This window comes from Bubalus kerabau, chromosome X (assembly GCF_029407905.1).
Source record: "Bubalus kerabau isolate K-KA32 ecotype Philippines breed swamp buffalo chromosome X, PCC_UOA_SB_1v2, whole genome shotgun sequence".
NCBI lineage: Eukaryota > Metazoa > Chordata > Mammalia > Artiodactyla > Bovidae > Bubalus > Bubalus kerabau.
In genome coordinates this window covers 80,910,093-80,928,298 of record NC_073647.1, presented here as the reverse complement: position 1 = coordinate 80,928,298, position 18,206 = coordinate 80,910,093, and the positions used below count along the sequence as shown (strand labels likewise).

Below are 18,206 nucleotides of genomic sequence, written 5' to 3'. Positions count from 1 at the left end.
AACCTAATTCTAAAGTCCTTCATTATGAAAAATAACAATAAATGGAATTTTATGACTGGGTTTGAGTGTAGTAAACAGCTTTGTGATTTAAGTGGACTTAGTTTTCTGAGCTAATCCTTTCTAGGTGGTCCTGTGGGGCTAAACTTCTAACTCAACTGTGGCCTTTATTCCACTGCTATATGTTTTGTTAGGTGTGTGACCCATACTAGTCTGTGAGTTCTTTGAGAATAGTGACTGGTTCTAATTCATCTTTGTGCAATATTTAGTACATATTTGCCACTCAGCAAATGTTTGCTGAATAAATGCATGACTCTAACTGACCTAGGTCTAAGCTAGACTGAATTGGGACATGGTAAGCAAACTTTTCTTCAATAATCTTATGTGTTCTGCATAATATCACCTTTTCCATACTGTATCCCAGACCTAGAGACCAGTTTTTGTCCATTTTTCCCTTCACTATTCAAGTTCACATCATGATACCTCAAGCTGGGTAGGCATGTTTTATAGAACAGTATCTTTCTCCTTCCTATCCTCCAAATCCTGAAAGCTTTATACTCCCCTCCTATGTACTAACAAACTTAGGATCTTTTATGGTTTATTTGCTTAGAATTTACTTTTTAATATATGGGACTCACTTGTTAAACACATATTTGCTAATACAGTATTTAATTATTATTACAGATACCTTTTGCAGATATAATATATACATTCAAAAATAATCTTAAAAAGTATTATTATTATGTCATAAAGATTAAGGGAACATGATCTTGTGTGTCTTTCAAATCATGCACCTTGGAGAAGGGCGAGTTCTAATCCTGTAAATTATTCTCTCTGGATGTCAAAGTATAGTAGTATCATTCACAAAGCCACACCCTCAATCAATACAAGATCTAGGTACTTTATTTCTGCTCAAATCAAGGATCCTTAAAATATGCATAATCAGTGGGATATCGTTGGCTAAAAATAAACTTCACTCAAACCAAAAGCAATCAGATTGAGTAGACAATAAAGTTGAAAAATCTCAATTCACAGACTTTTTTTAGCACTTGTTTCACATTCTTTTAAAATAGGTTGAACTGATTTTCATATGTGACTCTCCTTTCCAGTTTATGCTCCTGATTTTTGGTGAATGTGTAAAGCTTTATGGAGGGTGCTGCGATTCATGAGGTCACAGAGTCGGACATGACTGAGAGACTGAACTGAACTGAACTGAAAGATCAATTAAACATTCAAGCAGGGTTTATGCAAAAAGAAAATAATCTAACATAATACATAATTTATTTTACCTGTTCAGTATTTGGGGTTATATGTAGAGTGCCTGGGACACAAGTAGATATTTTCAGAGTTGGAGAATGAAGTTCCTGTGGAGAGAAACAAAAGAGGGTTCAGAAATCATTACTGAGCAGTGTCATTTAAACGTCTTAGGTTTTTAAAGTATTATTATTATTTCCTTTATTTTTACAAGAACCCAGTTTTCCAGAAATAAGAACTTTATTAAGTGCTTACTTAGACACTGTCCATCTTTACAAAAGCACATTACTGAATTCCTTTGTCAGTATTCCAAGTAACCTAATGAAATATAATTTCTAGAATGCTTTCATAACAATACACACTTCTTGCACTTTTAGTTTGCATTCTTTTTTTATACTTTTTTGAGAACTCTACATAACATCCATCGATGTTATTATATGTCTGCAATTAACAGCATTTAAAATTTATCAAAAACATTAAATGTAAAAAAATCCAAAAACCAATATAGGAAATTATCTTTGAAAACTCAACTAAGACTACTGCTGTTAGAGTACGTCAAGCTGATTTTAAATTATGCTTTGTGTGATCTGCTTCTAGTTTAATCTCAAAGAGTAGGTTCTGATGTTAAAAAATGATCCATAAAACTAAGAGCATGATTTTTAATAATGATTAGATAAAATGGTCACTCCATCAATTATGCTGGTATTCATTACATTTTCCCCAAATCAACAAACTGCATAGCTTTATCAGTGTGCAAATAATTGATAGCATTACTCGATTTCAACTAATTGACACAACTCCAGGATATAGTTCTTAAACGATTAAAAATATTTTTTTTCTTCAGATCAGATCAGTCGCTCAGTCATGTCTGACTCCTTGCGACCCCATGAAACGCAGCACGCCAGGCCTCCCTGTCCATCACCAACTCCCGGAGTTCACTCAGACTCACGTCCATCAAGTCAGTGATGCCATCCAGCCATCTCATCCTCTGTCGTACACTTCTCCTCTTGCCCCCAATCCCTCCCAGCATCAGACTCTTTTCCAATGAGTCAACTCTTCGCATGAGGTGGCCAAAGTACTGGAGTTTCAGCTTTAGCATCATTCCTTCCAAAGAAATCCCAGGGCTCATCTCCTTCAGAATGGACTGCTTGGATCTCCTTGCAGTCAAAGGGACTCTCAAGAGTCTTCTCCAACACCACAGTTCAAAAGCATCAATTTTTCGGTGCTCAATCTTCTTCACAGTCCAACTCTCACATCCATACATGACCACAGGAAAAACCATAGCCTCGACTAGACGAACCTTTGTTGGCAAAGTAATGTCTCTGCTTTTCAATATGCTATCTAGGTTGGTCATAGCTTTCCTTCCAAGGAGTAAGCGTCTTTTAATTTCATGGCAGCAGTCACCATCTGTAGTGATTTGGGAGCCCAGAAAAATAAAGTCTGACACTGCTTCCACTGTTTCCCCATCTATTTCCCATGAAGTGATGGGACCAGATGCCATGATCTTAGTTTTCTGAATGTTGAGCTTTAAGCCAATTTTTTCACTCTCCACTTTCACTTTCATCAAGACGCTTTTTAGTTCCTCTTCACTTTCTGCCATAAGGGTGGTGTCATCTGCATATCTGAGGTTATTGATATTCTCTCGGCAATCTTGATTCCAGCTTGTGTTTCTTCCAGTCCAGCGTTTCTCATGATGTACTCTGCATATAACTTAAATAAACAGGGTGACAATATACAGCCTTGACGAACTCCTTTTCCTATTTGGAACCAGTCTGTTGTTCCATGTCCAGTTCTAACTGTTGCTTCCTGACCTGCATACAAATTTGTCAAGAGGCAGATCAGGTGGTCTGGTATTCCCATCTCTTTCAGAATTTTCCACAGTTTATTGTGATCCACACAGTCAAAGGCTTTGGCATAGTCAATAAAGCAGAATTAGATGTTTTTCTGCAACTCTCTTGCTTTTTCCATGATCCAGCGGATGTTGGCAATTTGATCTCTGGTTCCTCTGCTTTTTCTAAAACCAGCTTGAACATCAGGAAGTTCACGGTTCACATATTGCTGAAGCCTGGCTTGGAGAATTTTGAGCATTGCTTTACTAGCGTGTGAGATGAGTGCAATTGTGCAGTAGTTTGAGCATTCTTTGGCATTGCCTTTCTTTGGGATTGGAATGAAAACTGACCTTTTCCAGTCCTGTGGCCACTGCTGAATTTTCCAAATTTGCTGGCAAATCAGGAAGTATTAAAACTTAGAATCACAGACTTACAAGGGGAAAACTGACAAACTCATACCAAAGTATAGCTATATTATATATATATTGGGGCTTTCCTGGTGGCTCAGAGGTTAAAGCATCTGCCTCCAATGCGGGAGACCCAGGTTCAATCCCTGGGTCGGAAAGATCCCCTGGAGAAGGAAATGGTAACCCACTCCAGTATTCTTGCCTGGAGAATCCCATGGATGGAGAAGCCTGGTAGGCTATAGTCCATGGGATTGCAAAGAGTTGGACACGACTGAGCGACTTCACTCACTATATAATATATATAATGTCTATATATATATATATATATATATATAATGTTTAACATTCTGTTCTTAAAACAATACACACACACATTTGCTGTTCTTAAAACAAAACTATGTTATATATGCCATGCTGTTCTTAAAACAAAATGATGTATTTACTCAAAGGGCCAAACTTTCCACACACTATGGGTTTTCTTTTGGTTCAACTTGTAACATTTTCATCTCTCCTCCCTCTGTTACATCAACAGCAATACTGCAAGCTTAATGCTTCAAGGAAGTCTTTGAACATGTTTCCAGATTTCTTGCTGGTAGCTAAGGATAATTGCTCAGACAAATGCTGAGAATTAAAGATTGTAGATCAAACAGGTACATGGTCTTCACTTTAGGAAAATGGTTACAAATACAACCAAGTACAGGTGGAGGTGGCACACAGATCAAATAGGAGCAGGTTCAGAAAGACAAAAAAAGGTGATTTTTAGTTATATAATAGTACATGAAAACATTCCAACATAAAACTTATACAAATAAAGTCAAAGATCTTGCCTTAGCCATCCTCCCTTCATTCAAATCTCTTACCCAGATATAATTATTGTCAGGTGTATGCTTATATAAATATATATGTATAAATGATATTTACTGCTTGTATTATTCTGCAATGTAAGCCAAATAATATATCTTATAGATTAGATGTGTCTTAATTCATTATTACTCAGCCATTAAAAAGAATACATTTGAATCAGCTCTAATGAGGTGGATGAAACTGGAGCCTATTATACAGAGTGAGGTAAGCGAGAAAGAAAAACACCAATACAGTATACTAACGCATATATATGGAATTAGGAAGATGGTAATGATAATCCTGTATGCAAGACAGCAAAAGATACACAGATGTATAGAACAGTCTTTTGGACTCTGTGGGAGAGGGAGGGGTGGGGATGATTTGGGAGAATGGCATTGAAACATGTATAATATCATATAAGAAACGAATCACCAGTCCAGGTTCGATGCAGGATGCTTGGGGCTGGTGCACTGGGATGACCCAGAGGGATGGTATGGGGAGGGAGGTGGGAGGGGGGTTCAGGATGGGGAACACGTGTATGCCTGTGGCGGATTCATGTCTATGTGTGGCAGAACCAATACAATATTGTAAAGTAAATAATAATAATAATAAAGAGTTTAAAATATTTAAAAATAAATTAATGAATGAATATATATATATATTTATTATAGTGTTCCATAATGTTCGTTTGATAGTTTGTTTACCTATGCATCTTAAAATTGTTTCCAGGTTTTCACTGTGCTATGGTGAGTATTTCTCTAGAATCCCACAAAGTGGGATTGCCAGGACACAGAGTATGTGCATTATTCATTTTAATATGCACTGTCCAACTGATTTCCCAAAAGGCCATGCCAATTACACATCCATCAGCAGTGTATAAATGCTCTCATGTCTGAAAGATGCTTTTATACCAACTTTTAGTGTTTTTAGGCTGAAGCTAATAATACTAGAATCATTTTGAGAATATAGTTAGTGCACACTGTCTTGTTTCTGGTTCTGAATATAGGCTAGTTTTTCCCCCTTCCCTTTACCCTATTTAAGTCTGATGACATCAGCAAATGAAACAGAATGAAGCTTACTAGGTAAATGGATTAGCTTTTAAGATAAAAGCATGTACTGAGAAGTTTTATAAACTGGCTGAAATTCACCCAAGTAGGAATACACACACACACATACACACATATATCTTATATCTTTAGCATCCTTATTGATAGTAATATAGGTAGTTAATTGATTCAGATGCCCAGATTGTAGATATTCAAAGGGCAAATTGGTGTATTTGAACAAAGACTAGTCTGGTGCTACCATAAAGAAATTATTCAGTCTTATTATATTTGGAAGGCTGGTAAATTAATTTAATAAATTATGCTTTATTTAGTTGCTTTGAGCCTTCATTATTAGAACTGACCTAGGCAAATATGGCTTTCCCATACAACCCTTATGAAAACAAAGGGAAAATGGAATAACTACAAAAAGTAAAATATTAAAGTGGTAGCTTTGTATGGGTCAAAGAGATTAAGATATATGGTAGTGATCAGCATGAATTTAAATTACAGCAGTATTAAATTGTCATAAGGGGGGAAAGCCTATCTGAATATAAGGTTTATTAATTAAAGAAAGACTTGCTAAAGAAAACTCTTTCCCCTTGAAAGTCTATAGAATTAGGTAAGTAGTGTGAGTAAATGTCCAAAATGAACATTGTCTTGATGATGAAAGGTATTTTCAGTGGCATCTAGCTCTAGGCAGAATTGCAGCATGTCATTCCACAAGTGAAGTGAAGTGAAGTGAAGTCGCTCAGTCGTGTCCAACTCTTTGTGACCCCATGGACTGTAGCCTTTCAGGCTCCTCCATCCATGGGATTTTCCAGGCAAGAGTGCTGGAGTGGATAAGGAAGTGATCAAAAATGTTTATAAATTAATGAATGAAGATGTCAATTTTAAAGGCATCTCAGGAATAGAAATCTAAATCTCTCTCTTGATAACCTACATTAATATTTAATTTTCAATGTCACTTATTTGTGTATAGTTAACATAAATCCTTATATCTTTCCTTTTCTCCTTTGCTTTTTGCTTCTCTTCTTTTCACAGCTATTTGTAAGGCCTCCCCAGACAGCCATTTGGCTTTTTTGCATTTCTTTTCCATGGGGATGGTCTTGATCCCTGTCTCCTGTACAATGTCACGAACCTCATTCCATAGTTCATCAGGCACTCTATCTATCAGATCTAGTCCCTTAAATCTATTTCTCACTTCCACTGTATAATCATAAGGGATTTGATTTAGGTCATACCTGAATGGCCTAGTGGTTTTCCCTACTTTCTTCAATTTAAGTCTGACTTTGGCAATAAGGAGTTCATGGTCTGAGCCATAGTCTTCTCCCGGTCTTGCTTTTGCTGACTGTATAGAGTTTCTCCATCTTTGCCTGCAAAGAATATAATCAATCTGATTTCGGTGTTGACCATCTGGTGATGTCCATGTATAGAGTCTTCTCTTGTGTTGTTGGAAGAGGGTGTTTGTTATGATCAGTGCATTTTCTTTTTTTTTTTAATTTTATTTTATTTTTAAACTTTACAAATTGTATTAGTTTTGCCAAATATCAAAATGAATCCACCACAGGTATACATGTGTTCCCCATCTTGGCAAAACTCTATTAGTCTTTGCCCTGCTTCAATAGTCCTGATTAATAACCCTGTTGGCAACATTCTTTACGTAGAGTTTTGTTGGAAATTAATTATGTTTATAATTAAGTAGGTTCAAGCTTAATATAAAAGCCAAGACTGTTTTCCCGACAAAGTTTAAAGTCATTTTCTACTTTGGGAAAGTTGTAGCAATGCTCTTCCCTTTCCTCCTCCTCCCTACCCTTTTCCTTCTCCTTCTCTTCCTCACTCCTCCCTCTTCCTCTCTTTCTTCTCCTCCTCCTTTTATAAAGCACACATGGCATTACCAATTTTTGATCAGAGTGTATTAAAATCAATCTGCTTTTTTGGAGCTTTCCAGACAAGCAAAAGTTAAAAGAATTCGGCAAGATCAAACCACTTTTACAGCAAATGCTAAAGGAACTTCTCTAAGCAGAAAATAAGGAAAAGCCCTACCTACAGAAAATAAACCTTAAACAATGGAGAAAATCGTAATAGGATCATACTTATCAATAATTACCTTAAATATAAATGATTAAATGCACCAACCAAAAACACAGTCCAGCAGAATGGAAGAAAACATGTGCATGTATGCACTTCCACATACCACATCACCCTGCTTGACCCCCCAAATTGTATGTAAGTATTTTATATTGTTAGGTTAATCATGTTTCTGTTATGGCTTGCAATTGTAATTTATCTTTTATTTTTTGTCTTGTTATTGATTGTGAAACTGATAAACATCTTTTACTATTGTGAATATGCAACTGTTACTTAATACCACTGTATCATGATTGGTCAACAGAAAAATTACAGAATTCTATATCTACAAAACTACCATTTAATAGAAAAATCCATAATAGAAAAAAACTTTTAAAAATTCATATGTATATCAGAATTATCTTGGAATTTTTTGAAAAATACAAATGCCCAGGTATTACTTTTCTTTGGCCAGAACTCCAGATATATTTCTAATGAGCAGCGATGTTTAAAAACAATCAGATTATATGAGCATCTTTTACTTTCATCTAGTTTGTTTCACTTTTTCTATTTCATAGTCAGTGCTCCCATTTCATTTAGTTTTTGTTCTCCAATTTCTCCATTTCTTTTTTTTTTTATGTTCTTTCTCAAACCTTTATCAACCATAGTAGAAAAGTTTTTGTATACAAATATATAAATAATATGTATAATATATATATTTTAGAAAAAGTATGAAATTTTGCCTAACTAAAAAATGTGACATTTGATTCCACTTGTTTGACTTCATATGAAAATAGTGCTGTATTTCTAATTTTAATATATATATAGAGGGGGCGGTTCTAAGATGGCGGAGGAATAGGATGGGGAGACCACTTGCTCCCCCACAAATTCATCAAAAGAACATTTAAACACTGAGGACATTCCGCAAAACAACTTCTGAATGCCGGCAGAGGACATCAGGCACCCAGAAAAGCAGCCCATTGTCTTCAAAAGGAGGTTGGAAAAAATATAAAAGACAAAAAAAGACACAAAAGAGGTAGGGACAGAGCTCCATCCCAGGAAGGGAGTCTTAAAAAGAGAGGTTTCCAAACACCAGGAAGCACTCTCACTGCTGAGTCTGTGGCAAGCCTTGGAACCACAGAGGGCAACATAACTGGGAGGAAAAATAAATAAATAATTAAAATCCACAGATTACGTGCCCAACGGTATCTCCCTCAGTGGAGAAGCAGCACAGACGCTTGCACCCGCCACTAGCAAGCGGGGGCTGATAAGGGAGGCACAGGCTGCATTGCTTAGAGTAAGGACCGAGCTTGAATGCCCTGAGGGCAATCTGAGGGAACTAACTTGGGCTAGCAAAACCAGACTGTGGGATAGCTACCACGTGAAAAGCCCTAACCTAAGACACGGCCAGGCCTGCTCACAGAACAAAGGACTGAACAGAGCTAGCCCGCTGAAGACCATCCCCCTCCGGTGAAAGGCAGCCAGAGCTGAAAGGAGGCAATTGCAGCCCCAGAGAGGCATTATCTACCAAACTGCAAGCAGGCTTCTTTGCTAACTAAGACTTCTTGGGGTTCTGGACAGTCAACATCCACCTGAGAAGGTGCGCCAGTTATACACCCAGAAAACCTAGTGGCAGGGACAGGGGAGGTGATAAATCGCAGTGACAACACTCACCAAACAACTCATCACTTGAGCTGCTCGGACCTGGGAAGGGCACAAAACTCAGGCCCAACAGAGTCTGTGCCTCTGAGGATTACCCGAGTTTCTGAACCTGAGCGGCTTAGACCTAGGAGGTGCAGGCAGCCCAGGGCCGGCTTCAGGCAGTTCCCGGTGGACCAACCTAGAGCCTGAGCAGTATAGGCAGGGAGGGCACATGCGCCATGAGTGGGAGCAGGCCCAGTGTGGCTGAGACACTGTGAGCACATGCCAGTGTTATTTGTTGGCAGCGTCCCTCCCTTCTCACAGCGCGACTGAACAAGTGAGCTTAAAAAAGTGTCCACCACCGCCCCCTTGTGTCAGGGTGGAAATCAAACACTGAAGAGACCAGCAAACAGAAGAAGCTAAAAAGAGGGAACTGCCTTGGAAGTGACAGGTGCAATAGATTAAAACTCTGTAGTTAGTACCGACTACATAGGAAGGTACCTATAGATCTTGAGAAATATAAGCCAGACCAAGGAACTATCTGAAAATGAACTGACCCCACACTGCCCACAACAACAGAGAAAGTCTTAGATATATTTTTACTATTTTTACTATCATTCTTTTTGTTTTTTAAATGTTTTTAAAAATTTTAAGTCCTCTATTACTCCTTTAATTTTCATTTTTATAACCTACTATTACTTTGCAAAAATAAAAAAGAGACCCTATTTTTTAAAGCAAACTTCATATATATATATATTATAATTTTTGTGACTTTGTTTTTTTTTTTTTTTCTTTTCTTTAATATTGTATTTTTGAAAATCCAACCTCTACTCTAGATTTTTAATCTTTGCTTTTTGGTATTTGTTATCAATTTTGTACCTTTAAGAACCAAATCTTCAGTACCCATTTTTACTTGGGAGCGAGATTATTGGCTTGACTGCTCTCTCCCGCTTTGGGCTCTCCTTTTACTCCACCAGGTCGCCTCTATCTCCTCCCTCCCCCTTCTCTTCTCTACTCAACTCTGTGAATCTCTTTGTGTGTTCCAGACGGTGGAGAACACTTAGGGAACTGATTACTGGCTAGATTTGTCTCTCTCCTTTTGATTCTCCCCCTTTATCCTCCTGGCCACCTCTGTCTCCATCTTACCTTTTCTCTTCTCTGTATAACTCTGTGAACATCTCGGAGCGGCCCAGACTGTGAAGTGCACATAAGGAAGTGATCACTGGCTAGCTTGTTCTCTCCTCTTTTGATTCCACCTCATCTCATTCAGGTCACCTCTAACTCCCTCCTGCCTCTTCTCTTCTCCATGTAACTCTGTGAACCTCTCTGGGTGTCCCTCACTGTGGAGAAACTTTTCATCTTTAACCTAGATATTTTATCAATGGTGCTGTATAGATGGAGAAGTCTTGAGACTACTGTAAAAATAAGACTGAAAACCAGAAGCAGGAGGCTTAAGTCCAAATCCTGAGAACACCAGAGAACTCCTGACTCCAGGGAACATTAATCGATAGGAGCTCATCAAACACCTCCATACGTACACTGAAACCAAGCACCACCCAAGGGCCAAGAAGTTCCAGAGCAAGACATACCACGCAAATTCTGCAGCAACACAAGAACACAGCCCTGAGCTTGAATATACAGGCTGCCCAAAGGTACTCCAAACCCATTGACATCTCATAACTCATTGCTGGAAACTTCATTGCACTCCAGAAAGAAGAAATCCAGCTCCACCCACCAGAACACCGACACAAGCTTCCCTAACCAGGAAACCTTGACAAGCCACCTGCACAACCCCACCCACAGCGAGGAAACTCCACAATAAAGAGAACTCCACAAAACTCCAAAATACAGAAAGGCCACCCCAAACTCAGCAATATAAACAAGATGAAGACACAGAGGAATACCCAGCAGGTAAAGGAACAGGATAAATGCCCACCAAACCAAACGAAAGAGGAAGAGATAGGGAATCTACCTGATAAAGAATTCCGAATAATGATAGTGAAACTGATCCAAAATCTTGAAATCAAAATGGAATCACAGATAAATAGCCTGGAGACAAGGATTGAGAAGATGCAAGAAAGGTTTAACAAATACCTAGAAGAAATAAAAAAGAGTCAATATATAATGAATAATACAATAAATGAGATAAAAAAACACTCTGGAGGCAACAAATAGTAGTATAATGGAGGCAGAAGATAGGATTAGTGAAGTAGAAGATAGAATGGTAGAAATAAATGATGAGCTTTTCCTCTGATGCGAGGAAAAAAGAAAAATGAATTAAAAGAAATGAGGACAATCTCAGAGACCTTCAGGACAATATTAAATGCCCTAACATTCGAATCATAGGAATCCCAGAAGAAGAAGACAAAAAGAAAGACAATGAAAAAATACTTGAAAACTTCCCCAAAATGGGGAAGGAAATAATCACCCAAGTCCAAGAAACCCAGAGAGTCCCAAACAGGATAAACCCAAGGCGAAACACCCCAAGACACATATTAATCAAATTAACTAAGATCAAACACAAAGAACAAATATGAAAAGCAGCAAGGGAAAAACAACAAATAAAACACAAGGGGATTCCCATAAGGATAACAGCTGATCTTTCAATAGAAACTCTTCAGGCCAGGAGGGAATGGCAAGACATACTTAAAGTGATGAAAGAAAATAACCTACAGCCCTGGTTACTGTACCCAGCAAGGATCTCATTCAAATATGAAGGAGAAATCAAAAGCTTTTCAGACAAGCAAAAGCTGAGAGAATTCAGCACCACCAAACCAGCTCTCCAACAAATGCTAAAGGATACTCTCTAGACAACAAACACAAAAAGGGTGTATAAACTCGAACCCAAAACAATAAAGTAAATAGCAACAGGATCATACTTATCAATAATTACCTTAAACGTAAATGGTTTGAGTGCCCCAATCAAAAGACAAAGACTGGCTGAATGGATACAAAAACAAGACCCCTACATATGTTGTCTACAAGAGACCCACCTCAAAACGGGACATATACAGACTGAAAGTGAAGGGCTGGCAAAAGATATTCCATGCAAATAGAGACCAAAAGAAAGCAGGAGTAGCAATACTCATATCAGATAAAATAGATTTTAAAACAAAGGCTGTGAAAAGAGACAAAGAAGGACACTACATGATGATCAAAGGATCAATCCAAGAAGAAGATATAACGATTATAAATATATATGCACCCAACAGAGGAGCACCACAATATGTAAGACAAATGCTAAAAAGTATGAAAGTGGAAATTAACAACAACACAATAATAGTGGGAGACTTTAATACCCCACTCACACCTATGGATAGATCAACTAAACAGAAAATTAACAAGGAAATACAAATTTTAAATGATACAATGGACCAGTTAGACCTAATTGATATCTGTAGGACATTTCACCCCAAAACAATGAATTTCACCTTTTTCTCAAGCACACACGGAACGTTCTCCAGGATAGATCACATCCTGCATCATAAATATAGCATTGGTAAATTCAAAAAAACTGAAATCATTCCAAGCATCTTTTCTGACCACAATGCAGTAAGATTAGATCTCAATTACAGGAGAAAAACTATTAAAAATTCCTACATGTGTAGGCTGAACAACACACTTCTGAATAACCAACAAATCACAGAAGAAATAAAAAAATAAATCAAAATATGCATAGAAATGAATGAAAATGAAAAGACAACAACCCCAAACCTGTGGGACACTGCAAAAGCAGTGCTAAGGGGAAAGTTCATAGCAATACAAGCATACCTCAAGAACCAAGAATAAAGTCAAATAAATAACCTAACTCTACACCTAAAGCAAATAGAAAAGGAAGAAATGAAGAACCCCAGGGTTAGTAGAAGGAAAGAAATATTAAAAATTAGGGCAGAAATAAATGCAAAAGAAACAAAAGAGACCATAGAAAAAATCAACAAAGCCAAAAGCTGGTTCTTTGAAAGGATAAATAAAATTGACAAACCATTAGCCAGACTCATCAAGAAACAAAGGGAGAAAAATCAAATCAATAAAATTAGAAATGCAAATAGAGAGATCACAACATACAAGACAGAAATACAAAGGATCATAAGAGACTACTATCAGCAATTACATGCCAATAAAATGGACAACTTGGCCAAAATGGGCAAATTCTTAGAAAAGGACAGCTTTCCAAAACTGAACCAGGAAGAAATAGAAAATCTTAACAGACCCATCACAAGCATGAAAATTGAAACTGTAATCAGAAATCTTCCAGCAAACAAAAGCCCAGGTCCAGACAGCTTCACAGCTGAATTCTACCAAAAAGTTAGAGACGAGCTAACACCTATCCTACTCAACCTCTTCCAGAAAACTGCAGAGGACCCTCAACTTCCAAACTCATTCTATGAGGCCACCATCACCCTAATACCAAAATCTGACAAAGATGCCACAAAAAAGAAAACTACAGGCCAATATCACTGATGAACATAGATGCAAAACTCCTTAACACAATTCTAGCAATCAGAATCCAACAACACATTAAAAAGATCATACACCATGACCAAGTGGGCTTTATCCCAGGGATGCAAGGATTCTTCAATATCCGCAAGTCAATCAATGTAATACACCACATAAACACATTGAAAAATAAAAGCCATATGATTATCTCAATAGATGCAGAGAAAGCCTTTGACAAAATTCAACATCCATTTATGATAAAAACTTTGCAGAAAGCAGGAAGAGAAGGAACATACCTCAACATAATAAAAGCTACATATGACAAACCCACAGCAAACATTATCCTCAATGGTGAAAAATTGAAAGCATTTCCCCTAAAGTCAGGAACAAGACAAGGGTACCCATTTTCACTGCTACTATTCAACATAGTTCTGGAAGTTTTGGCCACAGCAATCAGAGCAGAAAAACAAATAAAAGGAATCCAGATTGGAAAAGAAGAAGCAAAACTCTCACTGTTTGCAGATGACATGATCCTACATAGAAAACCCTAAAGACTCCATCAGAAAATTACTAGAGCTAAACAATGAATATAGTAAAGTTGCAGGATATAAAATCAACACACAGAAATCCCTTGCATTCCTGTACCCTAATAATGAGAAAATAGAGAAATTAAGGAAACAATTCCATTCACCATTGGAATGAAAATAATAAAATACTTAGGAATATACCTAAAGAAACTAAAGACCTATATATAGAAAATTATAAGACACTGGTGAAAGAAATCAAAGAGGACACTAATAGATGGAGAAATATACCATGTTCATGGATTGGAAGAATCAATATAATGAAAATGAGTATACAACTGAAAGCAATCTATAGATCCAATGCAATCCCTATCAAGCCACCAATGGTATTTTTCACAGAGCTAGAACAAATAATTTCACAATTTGTATGGAAATACAAAAAAACTCGCATAGCCAAAGCAATCTTGAGAAAGAAGAGTGTAACTGGAGGAATCAACCTGCCTGCCTTCAGGCTCTACTACAAAGCCACAGTCATCAAGACAGTATGGTACTGGCACAAAGACAGAAATATAGATCAATGGAACAAAATAGAAAGCCCAGAGATAAATCCACACACCTATGGACCCCTTATATTTGACAAAGGAGGCAAGAATATACAATGGAGAAAAGACAATCTCTTTAACAAGTGGTGCTGGAAAAACTGGTCAACCACTTGTAAAAGAATGAAACTAGAACACTTTCTAACACCATATACCAAAATAAACTCAAAATGGATTAAAGATCTCAATGTAAAACCAGAAACTATAAAACTCCTAGAAGAGAACATAGGCAAAACACATAAATCACAGCAGGATCCTCTATGACTCACCTACCAGAATATTGGAAATAAAAGCAAAAAATAAACAAATGGGACCTAATTAAAATTAAAAGCCTCTGCACAACAAAGGAAACTATAAGCGAGGTGAAAAGACAGACTTCAAAATGGGAGAAAATAATAGTAAATGAAGCAACTGACAAAGGACTAATCTCAAAATTATACAAGCAACTCCTCCAGCTCAATTCCAGAAAAATAAACGACCCAATCAAAAAATGGGCCAAAGAACTAAACAGACATTTCTTCAAAGAAGACATACAGATGGCTAACAAACACATGAAAAGATGCTCAACATCACACATTATCAGAGAAATGCAAATCAAAACCACAAAGAGGTACCATTTCACGCCAGTCAGAATGGCTGCGATCCAAAAGTCTACAAGCAATAAATGTTGGAGAGGGTGTGGAGAAAAGGGAACCCTCTTACACTGTTGGTGGGAATGCAAACTAGTACAGCCACTATGGAGAACAGTGTGGAGATTCCTTAGAAAACTGGAAATAGAACTGTGTTATGACCCAGTTATCCCACTACTGGGCATACAAACTGAGGAAACCAGAATTGAAAGAGACATGTGTACCCCAATGTTCATCGCAGCACTATTTATAATAGCCAGGACATGGAAGCAACCTAGATGTCCATCAGCAGATGAATGGATGAGAAAGCTGTGGTACATATACACAATGGAGTATTACTCAGCCATTAAAAAGAATACATTTGAATCATTTCTAATGAGGTGGATGAAACTGGAGCCGATTATACAGAGTGAAGTAAGCCAGAAAGGAAAACATCAATACAGTATACTAACATATATATGGAATTTAGAAAGATGGTAATGATAACCCTGTATGCGAGACAACAAAAGAGACACAGATGTATAGAACAGTCTTTTGGACTCTGTGGGAGAAGGAGAGGGTGGGATGATTTGGGAGCATAACATTGAAACATGTATAATATCATATAAGAAACGAATTGCCAGTCCTGGTTCAATGCACGATGCTTGGGGCTGGTGCACTGGGATGACCCAGAGGGATGGTATGGGGAGGGAGGTGGGAGGTGGTTTCAGGATGGGGAACACGTGTACACCTGTGGTGGATTCATACTGATGTATGGAAAAACCAATAAAATATTGTAAAGTAATTAGCCTCCAATTAAATAGATAAATTTAAGTTAAAAAAATAAAAATAAAAAATATATAAGCAACAAGCCAAAAAAGTTTACTGTACAGCACAGGGAACTATAGTAAATGACCTGTAATAACTTATAATGGAAAATAATTTCAAAAATATTATATGTATATATGTATAACTAAATCACACACACACAAAAAGAATTCTGCTTTTTTAAATTTAGTACTGTTTATCTTTTTGCTAGTTTTTCTAAACACCCCTCAGTTCAGTTCAGTCTCTCAGTCATGTCTGACTCTTTGCCACCCCACGAACTGCAGCATGCCAGGCCTCCCTGTCCATCACCAACTCCCAGAGCCTACCCAAACTCATGCCCATTGAGTCAGTGATGCCATTCAATCATCTCATCCTCTGCCATCCCCTTCTCCCACCTTCAATCTTTCCCAGCATCAGGGTCTTTTCAAATGAGTCAGCTCTTCGCATCAGGTAGACAAAGTATTGGGGTTTCAGCTTCAACATCTGTCCTTCCAATGAACACCCAGGACTGATCTCCTTTAGCATGGACTGGTTGGATCTCCTTGCTGTCCAAGGGACTCACAAGAGTCTTCTCCAACACCACAGTTCAAAAGCATCAATTCTTCGGTGCTCAGCCTTCTTCACAGTCCAACTCTCACATCCATACATGACCACAGGAAAAACCATAGCCTTGACTAGAAGGACCTTTGTTGGCAAAGTAATGAATGTCTCTGCTTTTTAATATGCTGTCTAGGTTGGTCATAACTTTCCTTCCAAGATGTAAGTGTCTTTTATTTCATGGCTGCAATCACCATCTTCAGTGATTTTGGAGCCCCCAAAAATAATGTCAGCAGCCACTGTTTCCACTGTTTTCCTATCTATTTGCCATGAAGTGATGGGACCAGATGCCATTATCTTGGTTTTCTGAATGTTGAGCTTTAAGCAAACATTTTCACTCTCCTTTTTTAGTTTCATCAAGAGGCTCTTTAGTACTTCTTCACTTTCTGCCATAAGGGTGGTGTCATCTGCATATCTGAGGTTACTGATATTTCTCCCAGAAATTTGATTTCAGCTTGTGCTTCTTCCTGCCCAGCATTTTTCATGATGTACTCTGCATATAAGTTAAATAAGCCTTATGGACATCTAATAAGAAAGTATGAGATACAAAATTTTAAATGTATTTGTGTAGGATATGATTAATATAAGTTAATTAAATATAATATCATTATATTTAAACTATCAGTGACATCATTTAAGATGTTCCTATTCTTATTTTTTCTGCACTTGATAAAATATACTTGGAGAAATATTAATATGTTGCACTATGATTATATATTTTTATTTCCCTTATACTTCTGATTTTTGCTCTATGTATCTGTGTTTTTTGTTGTTAAGGTGTCTAATGGTTTATGATGTCTATCTTCTTTGTGAATTATTTATCATTAAAAATATTAATCTTTGTTTCATTTAAAATAAATAAATTTTTAAAAATAAAAGAAAAGAAAAAAGAAAAAATTCTAAAAAGAAAATTAAATTTTGAATGAGAAAATATTTAAAAGAATCAGAAATGTAATAAATTATTCAATACTCTTCGGAGAAGGTGATGGCACCCCACTCCAGTACTCTTGCCTGGAAAATCCCATGGATGGTGGGGCCTGGTGGGCTGCAGTCCATGGGGTCGCTAGGAGTTGGACATGAGTGAGCGACTGCACTTTATTTTTTCACTTTCATGCATTGGAGAAGGAAATGGCAACCCACTCCAGTGTTCTTTCCTGGAGAATCCCAGGGACGGGGGAGCCTGGTGGGCTGCTGTCTATGGGGTCGCACAGACTCGGACACAACTGAAGCAACTTAGCAGCAGTAGCAGTATTCAATACTCTTAGGTAGTACTCTAAGACAGCAAATTTTTAAAATAAGCTATTGGCATCTGAAAGAAATATCAGCCTGCTTTGGGGGTATTATTTTCCTACGTCCTTGGATAATTGTTCTCCAAATGAGAGCTGGGAAACTCTAGTAATATTAGGGAGAATTCACTAGTCACAAAACATGTATTTTATTTCTGTATGTTAAAATAGCTATTAATTTAGAGTTAAAAAATTACATGAAATGCGAATAGTGCCAATTTCTTACTTACCTCAATGAAATAG

General features: G+C 37.3%; 1 protein-coding gene across 1 annotated transcript in view; it reads right to left on the bottom strand.

Annotated features, from left to right (window-relative positions):
- POF1B (POF1B actin binding protein) overlaps positions 1-18,206 on the bottom strand; it is a 106,349-nt gene that overhangs the window by 74,987 nt on the left and 13,156 nt on the right. Inside the window, exon 2 of the mRNA XM_055564121.1 lies at positions 1,287-1,361. Within this exon, the coding sequence (XP_055420096.1) occupies positions 1,287-1,361 (75 nt within the window). The remainder of the gene's footprint in view (positions 1-1,286; positions 1,362-18,206) is intronic.